The 10245-nt window shown below is 55.8% G+C and overlaps 3 protein-coding genes across 3 annotated transcripts in view; 2 read left to right on the top strand and 1 right to left on the bottom strand.

The window, feature by feature from the left end:
* Positions 1–404: 404 nt before the first annotated feature.
* VDBG_00259 (malonyl CoA-acyl carrier protein transacylase) lies at positions 405–1740 on the top strand (the record flags this gene model as incomplete). The annotated part of the gene is made up of 2 exons (XM_003008532.1): positions 405–570; positions 641–1740. 2 exons carry the CDS (start codon positions 405–407, stop codon positions 1738–1740), a joined length of 1266 nt encoding a protein of 421 aa, XP_003008578.1.
* Positions 1741–2663: 923 nt separating this feature from the next.
* Positions 2664–7001, bottom strand: VDBG_00258 (conserved hypothetical protein; the record flags this gene model as incomplete). The annotated part of the gene is made up of 3 exons (XM_003008531.1): positions 2664–3001; positions 3055–6601; positions 6663–7001. The coding sequence occupies 3 exons, from the start codon at positions 6999–7001 to the stop codon at positions 2664–2666; spliced, it is 4224 nt and encodes a 1407-aa protein (XP_003008577.1).
* Positions 7002–7864: 863 nt separating this feature from the next.
* The window catches only part of VDBG_00257 (homoaconitase), a gene marked incomplete at both ends in the record, with an annotated part of 2750 nt that continues 369 nt past the window's right edge, over positions 7865–10245 (top strand). Inside the window, 5 exons of the mRNA XM_003008530.1 lie at positions 7865–8425; positions 8487–8849; positions 8912–9424; positions 9490–9568; positions 9631–10233. Coding sequence (XP_003008576.1) covers positions 7865–8425; positions 8487–8849; positions 8912–9424; positions 9490–9568; positions 9631–10233 — 2119 coding nt within the window. The remainder of the gene's footprint in view (positions 8426–8486; positions 8850–8911; positions 9425–9489; positions 9569–9630; positions 10234–10245) is intronic.

Below are 10245 nucleotides of genomic sequence, written 5' to 3'. Positions count from 1 at the left end.
CCCCTTCCTTTCCTTCGGGCCACCGTTGCAGGCGGCCACTAAACTGATCAGTGTCCACTGCCACTGCCACTGCCACTACCTGCCCCCCACCACCGCACAGGGCTGCTCTGGCGTCACGCGTCTCGGCATGTGCTGGGTCTTGCCTCTGGGTTGACGTTGACCCCGTCCTCGATTCCCCGACCTCAACCCTCATGCATCCATTGACCAGGAGCTTCAACCCGCTAGGCCGGGCGCCGTTGTCCCACTCCATTCCCATACGCAGCCGTCGTCGAAGCCATTCATTCTAGCAGCAGCAAGCATTCTCTCCTACACCTCGGCACCCTGTCACCTCCGACCACAAGGGCTCCCCTCCCATGATCGAGAGCCCCTAGACCTTGCGCCACGCCTCTGGCGGGCACATAGCCATGACTGCTCTCAGAGTTCCTCCCACCAGCCGCCGCATCGTGAATGCCTCACGAGCTGCCTCGAGAACATCAACTGCGCCAGCGACTGCCGCATCAGCCTCCCACCATGTCGCCCGTAGATATGCCTCCACGGCCAGGAGGCCGCGGACGGCACTGTTCTTCCCAGGTACGCATCTCTGGCGCTCTCGGGCGCACCACTCCTCTCCAACCTCCCTTTTGCTGACTGCCGCCCCCAGGCCAAGGCGTTCAGAAGGTCGGCATGATGACCCCTTGGGTTGAGGCCTTCCCTGCGACCGCGAAACCCATTGTCGAGGAGATTGACCACTGCCTCGGCTACAAGCTCTCCGACGTCATCCGCGACGGGCCTGGCAAGACCCTGACCAAGACATCCAACGCCCAACCCGCCATCATGGCCACCTCTATCCTCATCCTGCGCATTCTCGAGCGCGAGTTCGGCTTCGATACCCCTGCCCGCATAGACGTCACCCTCGGCCACTCCCTCGGCGAGTTTGCCGCCCTCGTCGCCGGCGGCTACATCACCTTTGACGACAGTCTCTCTCTGGTGCGTGCCCGCGCCCGCGCCATGGAGGATGCGACGCGCGCTGCCATTGAACAGCACGGCGGCGAATACGGCATGGTCGCCGTCATCACCGAGCCCGAGTACCTCGACAGCCTCGTCGCCGCCGTCGACCGCTTCGTGCGCCCCGGCGGATCCCAGGGCAGCAAAGCCGAGTCCAACTACGACCTGCCGCCCTTCCAGCAGGTTTCCATTGCCAATGTCAATTCCAAAAATCAAATCGTCCTCAGCGGTGACGTCGCCCGCATCAAGACCCTTGTCACTCACCTGCGGCAGTTCCTCGGTCACGACGCCCGCGACGTCCGTCTGAACAGCGACAGCCCCTTTCACAGCCCCATCATGAGGCCTGCGGTCGCCACCATGCGCCGCCTGCTGTCCGGCAAGAGTCGGGTGCCCGGGCGTGAGGGCGACGACATTGTCACCTTTCCTGGCCGGCTGCCGTGCGTGAGCAATGTCAGCGCGAGGCCGTTTGAGAGCAAGGCCGAGCTGCAGGATCTCCTGTCGAGGCAGTGCCTCGAGACGGTGCGCTGGTGGGATAGCATCAAGTACCTCGACCAGGAGGAGAAGGTCAGGAGGTGGGTCGGCATTGGGCCCGGCCGCGTCGGGAGAAACCTCGTCGGCAAAGAAGTCGGCATGAAGGGCCACGACACGGTCAAGGGCGGCGGCGTGTGGGCCATCACCGACCCCAGCGATATCGAGGAGGTGCTCCGAGGACTCGAGGAGACAGAGAGGGTGACGGACGAAGAGATGCATGCCTGAAAATCACGGGCTCTGTGGTAGCATTGCCGAGCTGAGATGTCTGCGGTCTGTAGGATTGGTTGTGAAGCCCCCCAAAGAGGGCAATGGGCACATGACGGTTTATCGAGGGAGTCCGCGAATGCGATGGTTAGCCTACAATATACTCAAGGCTATTTTTGGCTCAGCGGCCTGGCGTATTCACATGTCTGATTGGGCAGCTCGACTGCCGGGCAGCCCATGTTGAGGGAACTTTGGGGGTATATTGGTGGGACGTGAGCACGCGTGGTAGCTACGACGGATCATGATAAAATCTTGGATGCAGAGGCATACTGCTGGGAATACACCCAATGCTCCTCTGAGGTTATTGAACTTTGGACTTTCTTTCATCGGTGACTGCTGGCCTGAGAGTCCGTCACGACTTTACTACCTTCATCTTCCACGATAGGGCCGACGCGACACAGGGACCACATCAGTGTGCTCACCTCACATGGCATGAAATTCTCGCTGAGCGTCATATGGCAAATACACACCGCCTCCGAGTAGGCATTCACATGCCGAAGCGCCCTTCTGAATCACGTTCGTTTTGACTCACACTGCAGCGCACAAGAGAACCTGACCAGGCGGTGTCCCAACCGACGATGGGCCACAAAAAAAAAGGAGAACCAAGCAACACAAGAAAGTTGTATGTCATTGCTTCGCCGCAGCGAATACGTAGGTAGGTTTCCTCCACCGTCTTGGGAAAACCAACAGCCAGACGAGACCCGTACGACGACTCGGGCCTAGTATAATACACGAAATAAGTCAGCTCAGAAAACGCCACCGCCCTTGTTTCTCGCGTTTGCTTTTGGTTTTGTCGCCCTCGTCCCAGGAGGGAAGGCCCTCTGGCCCACCCTCCGAATTCCACGACCCCAGTCTCAAGAAGTCACCCGTCCTGTGAAGGGCCCTTAGTGGGTCCCGTTTGTGCTGCCGTTCAGTCGGAGACTGCTGGGAGTCTCGTCGAGCGTCTCTGCGTCCCCATCCGTCTGCTCCGCACCAGCCCTGGTCTGTTCGTCCGCGTAGGCCGCAACCTCTGTCTCGGCCGTCTCGGCCGTAGACCTCGCCCATTTCTCCAGGCGCGCCTTGTCAATGTACTTGCGAAGCAGCGTGTCCTCCTCCTTCGAGTTCTGGACAAGCTTCTCGCGGAATGGCTTGTCCATGTCGTGGAAACGACGATCGGGGCCGTCGACGAAGGCACCGAGCGCCTCAGATGGACGGATATAGTGGAAGGGCGTCTCGAGAGTTTCTGCACATGATTAGAACAACAAACCATACCGATAGCGAGGGCGTGGCACTTACGATGATGATAGCCGGTGATGAGGGCGCCGAACAGCGCCGTCTCGCCAAGTGCTTCCTGGACCTGAGCGTCGTCCTTGAGCTGGGTGTCGTTGAGCTTCATCCAGTCATCCCTGATGTAGCATCGCCTCCAGATGAGACGCTTGGCCATCTTGAGCTCCTCGCTCTTCAAGCCGTGGTCTGCAACCTGCAAGGCGAGGTAGAAAGGATCCTGCATTTCGCTGGCTGTTTCAGGCTTGAGCGCGACCAAGGTGAGCATATCAATGAGCGTCATGGCGTCGAGGGCTTCGTGCTTAAGGAGCCGCCTCATGCCGTTCTCGAAAACCTGGTTCAGAGCCTTTTGCTTTCGCGGAATGTTGGTCGCGTGGCTCTCCATGGCAAGGTCGAGGGCCGCAGAGTCATCCACTGCTAGACTGGCGCTTGGGTAGATCTGTTTGTATAGGTCGTCCTGGATCTGGATGATGGCTAGCTCGTTGTCGATTTCGTCGAGTTGTTCTTCTTGCTTGGCCTCGTCCTTGGCAACGGCGAGTTTGTTGACGCGCCTCGACCCGAATAGCCCTGGCGAGGACTCAGAAGGTTGCTCTGCTTCTGCCATCAGGGCCAGTTTGCCGAGACTGAGCTCAATCTTCTTATTCCACACCTGCTGCTCTCGGCTCAGGCCTAGATCCAGCAGAGTCTCGGCCGCATGGTCAATATCCTTCTCCTCTTGAATATCATTGATCCAAGATATCCTTGCGAGCTCGGGCTTCTGTCTGAGAAACTTGGTCTTGTACCCATGCTTGTCGTAGGCAAAGTCAAGAACTGACTGCACACTGTCGCTTTCGAGTAGGATGTCGTACGTGGGAAAGGCGAAAGCCTCGCCGTACTTGTCAAAGTACACTCCAATCTGTGCCTCCTTCCGCTCAGCTTTAGATCGAAGAGCGGGGATGTCCGCGGCCGAGGCCGCCAGGTCGATTTCCTTCCGTAGTCCATGGATCTGCTCAATCAACGATACAGCAAGAGCCTTCCACGATCGATGTTTCTCAGCGATGCTTGTGCTTTCATCCCACTTGCCGAGACGAAGCAGCGCCAGGATCTTATCGTTTTGATCGACATCGTAAATTTTGTTGAATTGCTCCGATAGTTGAAGCATCTTGGAATCGTGCTGGGTAGCGCTCCAGCGACACTGCTCAAGCAGAGCGACGAGGTAACAATCTGTCAGGGGTGCCATTTCAGTGTTGATACGTTCCATGAGCTTTGGATCTGGTTGCTTCGGCTTGTCCTTCGCAGGGTAGTACTGATCAAGCCAGGTGTGGCTCAGTTCGACGAGACGTCGCAGGTTGTTCGCGATATGGCGTGACCCGGTCCAGAACTCGGGGAGGCTGTCATCCATAGTGCGTAGGATGCCATGTTCCATATCCTCCTCCTGGAGCCCGTAAAAGGCAAGCTTGTCTTTCCTGTACTGTAACGCCATACGCAGAGATACGAGGTTGAGTTGGATGGCCTCATGGATCAGGCGGGTGATTCGTACATCGTCGAGAATGTGGTCCTTGTACATGTACTTGATAACCTCGTAACCCCAGGCCACAAAGGTCTCCATCTTCTCGATGTCGTGAACGAACCAGTGTCGGACACGGTCAACCTCCCCAGCACTTCGGTTAGGTACTTTTTTCTGAGAGTTATGGATGAATTCGACAATCTCCGCCATGATGTCCTTTTTGTCGTTGGGTGCGCGTTCCTGAGTAAACGTTTCGTGCAGTTTCCATAGAAGTGATGATACGAACATCTTCTCCGCAGCTGCCAAGAGTTTCCACCTTGTTGATCGATCCAGGTTGACTTTGAGAACTTTCAAGTGAAACATCAGCCTCTCGAGGGCAAGAGTCCGGCTCTTGAGATGCTCTTCGAGCGACGCGGGCGCGGTCGAAATGTGAGGCGAAGAAGAGCCAAGGATTTCTTGGCTGAGTTCTACAGCAGCTTCGGCCATCTCAGTGTCAGGAAATTGGACTCCGCGGCGACCGTCAAAGTTGAGGGGGGTGTCCTGCTTGTTGCCGAAAAAGACGGCCTGCTCGAGCTTGCTCTTGGCGTTGACCTTGGGTGGTTGGTCGCTGGCGAATCTGTCGATTTCCGTTGTGGTCAAGCGAATAATGCCTGTGCCGCGTACCATCAACACAGTCGCTGGGTTCTTGGTCTTGTGGCGGTGGGTCTTTGTGTCCTCATGAAGTTTGCCGGCTGCGAGTGGTTCTTCGTACCCAGAACCAACAATCTCGGCCAGATTGTTGTCACTTAAACTGATGACGTCTTCGTAGGTTGGAGGGATGATATGGTTGTCTTCTTGCAACTGCGAATCTGGTGATTCAGGCGGGCACCCAATGGATGCCACCACGACGGCCTTGTCAAACACTAAAAATGCAACAAGAGCCGGCCTTGGAAGATAAAGACGAGGTCTGGTAGCCTGAGCTGGGTTGACAGGGGCGAAGAGAGTCTTAAAAGAGGAGATTGGCCGGACCATACCGATGCTTGCGCTCTTCGGCGACAGGATGACCTCGACTAGGGAATAGTGAGATTCCTTCTTCTTGGTCAAACTCACGAGAAGAAGCAGGTGCTGCAGGTCGCGGTCTTTCGACGCCAACGCGTTGCTGAGCCTGCTCAGGTCTTGGTACTTTTCCTCCATATCCCTTGGAACGTAAGCAAAATCGAGCACCTCGAACGTGTCTTGGTGGTAATCCTCGCTAAGAGGGTCAACCTCTCGAATGGCGTTGATGACATCCTCACGGACATCGGCCTCCGCCACGGTGTCATGATTTCCTCCCCTGTGAATCTTCCAAGCGTGGAGTTTTCCTTTCAACGTGGCTGCGACAATATTTCGCTCACCTGGCTGCATGTGCCGTTCCGCGCGGACGGCTGCGATGTCGCCACGGCCTTGCGGCTGCGTGAAGGCATGGCGAATGCTGCCGAAGATGCCTCCTGTGCTAGAAGCAAGGCTTGTCCGCAAGAATTGGACGGAAACCAAGGGCCTGCCATGTGTGTCGCGGACGCTCATGTAGGCCAGCCTGCCACTGGTAAAAGCCAGAACAAAGCCTGCGGACTCAGCATTGGTGATTTGGATGACTCTTTCTCCCGATGACATGCCCGGGATGGACCCCTCAACACCATGTCGCTGCTGTCGAATGAAATCTAGGGTCGCAGCGCTCGATATCGATTCCCAGTAGGTAATCCTTCCGCTAACAGGCATGACCACAACCAATCCAGGCTCGGTAGACGATGCAGAAGGCGACACGAGCGATCCAAGCGGCAGCGGCTCGGTTGCATGTTTGGATGGATAAGGGAGCGTGAATGTGAAGGTTTCGGGGGATTGTGTTGGGGTAGTATAGGGCCATACGATGGCGTGCGTGTGATTCAAACTCATGGCGTAGCCACTGGAGAAGATGTCGCCATGTTGTTGACCTGCTTCGACGTCAGCCACGTGATGATTTCGGAAAGCTGCCCTTGCGCTGCCCTTACCTGTCGCGTCAACTCGAATGCGGTCAGGCAAAGCGGGCAGCTTGCTCACGGTGTACGCATTGTTTGTTGTCTGAAGCGAAAAGAGTCAGTACAGTCACAAGTCACCCTGGAGTCATTCGTGAGAGGCACACCAGAATAACACTTCCGTCTCCTTTGGTCGCGCGATCTGCAGCTTTGGGCTTCTTGGCGCGAACGCTGAGCTCCTTCTTAGGGAGCGGGTTGGTCTCGAATCCGAAGCCGTCCTGCCTGGCGTCGAGATGCGCAGGCTTGTCGGCCTTGACTTCATACGTCTCCGGAGCAGCTGGGGCTGCGTTCACATCGGGGTTTTGGAAGGTCTGCTCCGTTAGTGGTAGGCGCTGGCGTTTGGCCTTGGGAGCCTGGACCAGATTGTCGGAGCTCAGAGGTCGCTGTCTGCGACGGCTCCTCGTCGCAGTGGCAGGACCGCCTTCGTGCTGTGATGGAGAGAACATTGCGATGATGGAATATGCGCGATGTTGGGTGGAAATTGTGAATCGAAATTGCGAAGCGGGTGGTTGTAGGCTTGGTTGGGTAGGTAGGTGGGTATTCACACCCAAGCGCGAAGTGTATGGCGATGCTGTTTGTTACTGACGAAGCTGTATCCTGAGGCGCAAGTTAGGAAAGCATGTCGGGGTCGATGACAACAGGCAGTGCCAGGCAATGCTGGGCTGCGATGGAGGAGGCTTAGGATGGAACAGCTAGCAAAGGTGATGGAAAGATGCAGAGCGGTGTTGGCAGACAATGTCCAGCGTGACGAACCTGGGAAGGGCATAGATCGATTGGGTCTCGTTCAAAAAACACTGACGGTTACTGGAGTCGCCAAGCTTGGACCAGCTCCTCCCACGCTAACACTTCACCCTGCATCAACAAGACGAGCAGGAACAAGTGGGGCCTGCCTGACGCCGACTTTCTGGGAGTCTTGGGAGTCTGCCACGACAATCACCTTGACCCATATTTTGTTGCTCTGGTTCTTACCTAAGGTACTTATCTTAGGTACCTAGGTAGTCCCCAGTGTGTCCGCTGCTTACCTAAGGTGCCTTGGGTGAAGCACTTGGGCACGGTTCATAGACCCCGACACATGCGTTACTGAATTGGTTTCTGCCCAGCTGGACAAACGTTCTGGGGTGTGCCGACATCGGCCCCGTGTTTTGCATACCCGAATGTGACTGCTCCAATGGCAAGTCGGCCTTTGGTCATTGCTGCGTTTTAGTCATTTGTATTCTATCGATCTCTTCGTCAACACAGATTGTCTGAGGCGTGCGCTTTGCGCTGAAAGGAGCGTAACATGTCTTACAGAGCAAGAGCGGTAGGTTTTATGGCTTCGAACTTGAACTTCGAACGATTTTACATCTCGCAGACACTGATCCCTCTGACACAGGTCGCCATGACCGCCCCTTGGGCTCGATCACTCGTCCACACGAGCATTCGTCGAAGCCTTAGCCGTTCCCAATTCAGCCAGCCAACGTTTCGCTATGCCTCAACAACGGTGCCCACCTCTCATACGAACCTTCAAGGGTCAAGCCTGCCGAATATTGCTCCTGAGAAGACAGCAGCGCCGCAAACGCTGACGGAGAAGATCCTTCAACGCTACTCTGTCAACCTTCCGGACGGAAAGGTCGTTCGAAGCGGCGACTACGTCCAAATTCAACCTCACAGATGCCTCACGCATGACAACACCTGGCCTGTGGCCATGAGGTTCATGTCCACGGGTGCCACCAAGATCAAGGACCCATCTCAGCTTGTTTTTGCACTTGATCACGACGTACAGAACAAGAGCCCTAGCAACGTAAAGAAGTACGAGCAGATCCAGGAATTTGCGAAGAAGCATGGAGTCAACTTTTTCCCCGCAGGTCATGGTATTGGCCACCAGATTATGGTGAGCCCCGCTGCATACGATGAATGCCAACGACTCTTTGGTTTGCTGACAAGTTGCGTAGGTTGAAGAGCTTTTCGTGTGGCCCGGAACCCTATGCGTTGGATCCGACAGCCACAGCAACATGTACGGAGCTCTAGGAAGCTTGGGAGTGGCCTTGGTCAGGACCGACGCGGCTGGAATCTTTGCTACCGGCAAGAGTTGGTTCCAGTGTCCCCCGGTCGTCCAAGTGAACCTGCTGGGCACACTACCCCCTGGTGTCCGCGGAAAAGATGTCATCATTGCGCTCTGTGGACTCTTCCCATTGGATGTGCTGAACCACAGCGTTGAGTTTACGGGATCCGAGGAGACCATGGCCAGTATCCCAATGGACGACAGGCTGACAATCAGCAACATGTCAACTGAGTGGTCCGCAACGTCCGCAATGGTATGGCACCTGCTCAAGCTACAGTGCTTCTCTATGAGCCCGTCTAACTGGTCATTTTATAGTTTCCCATCGATACGACACTACAGCGTTGGCTCCGATACAAGGCCACGGAGGCAGCAATGCTAGAGGAACGCACTACTCGACAGCGGATCACGCACGAAATGGTTGACGAACTCTTCGCCGACCCTCTCCGAGCCGATCCCGGAGCGCAGTATGCGAAGAAGCTCTACCTGGATCTCTCTACTCTTTCGCCTTATATCTCTGGTCCTAACTCGGTCAAAATCTCAACACCCCTCCATGACCTCGCCAAAGAGAACATCAAGGTTGACAAGGGATACATTGTGAGCTGCACCAACTCGCGAAGCTCGGATCTCAAGGCTGCGGCCCAGGTGTTCCAAACTGCTGCCAAGTCAAATGATGGGAAGATCCCCAAGATTGCAGATGGCGTCAAGCTGTACATTGCAGCAGCTTCAGCCAGAGAGCAGGCTATTGCTGAAGATGAAGGCAGCTGGCAGACCTTGGTCGAGGCCGGAGCCACGGTACTTCCGCCTTCATGTGGCCCGTGTATCGGACTGGTAAGTCGTCACTACTTCGTTGTATGGATTCTTGTGGGGACCCTATGCTAAGTATCAAAATGTAGGGCACGGGCTTGCTCGAGGATGGCGAGACAGGTGTTTCTGCATCAAATCGCAACTTCAAGGGCCGACTCGGTTCGCGGCGTGAGTTCTCCTCTTTTTCAATCAACTTCATTTGTGGCACCAAGTTCACTAACAATACCAAGTCGCGCACGCGTATCTCAGTAGCCCCGAGGTTGTTGCTGCGAGCACCCTGAGCGGCGTTCTTTCCGGCCCAGGCGTTTACAAGGTGCCAGAGGATTACACGGGAGTGCAGCACGGTTACGGCACCGGAGAACCTGCGACCATCGAGAATGAGCTCGGCAATGTCCTTGAACAGCTCGAGTCTTTCATCGAGAGGGTCGAGACGACTGCTCCTGTCGGCGATGGTGCTGCGCAAGCAGCCACGAAGATCCTACCAGGCTTTCCCACCAAGATTACGGGTGAAATCATCTTTGCTGATGCTGACAACCTGGACACCGACAACATTTATGCCGGAAAATACACATATCAGGACGACATGACGACGGAAGACATGGCACGAGTCTGCATGGAGAACTATGACCCGGAGTTCAGGACAATCATCAAGCCGAACGACATCCTCGTGTCCGGTTTCAACTTTGGGTGTGGCTCATCGAGAGAGCAAGCCGCGACAGCCCTTCTGGCGAAGCATATCCCGCTTGTTCTGGCGGGCAGCTTCTCCAACATTTTTGTCCGGAACGGCATCAACAATTCGCTGCCTTTGTCTAGAATTGCCACGTTTGGGGAACGTCTTCGCACTA

This window comes from Verticillium alfalfae, genomic scaffold (genome assembly GCF_000150825.1).
Source record: "Verticillium alfalfae VaMs.102 supercont1.1 genomic scaffold, whole genome shotgun sequence".
Taxonomy (NCBI): Eukaryota; Fungi; Ascomycota; class Sordariomycetes; order Glomerellales; family Plectosphaerellaceae; genus Verticillium; species Verticillium alfalfae.
This window is presented reverse-complemented; position numbering and strand designations above follow the sequence as displayed.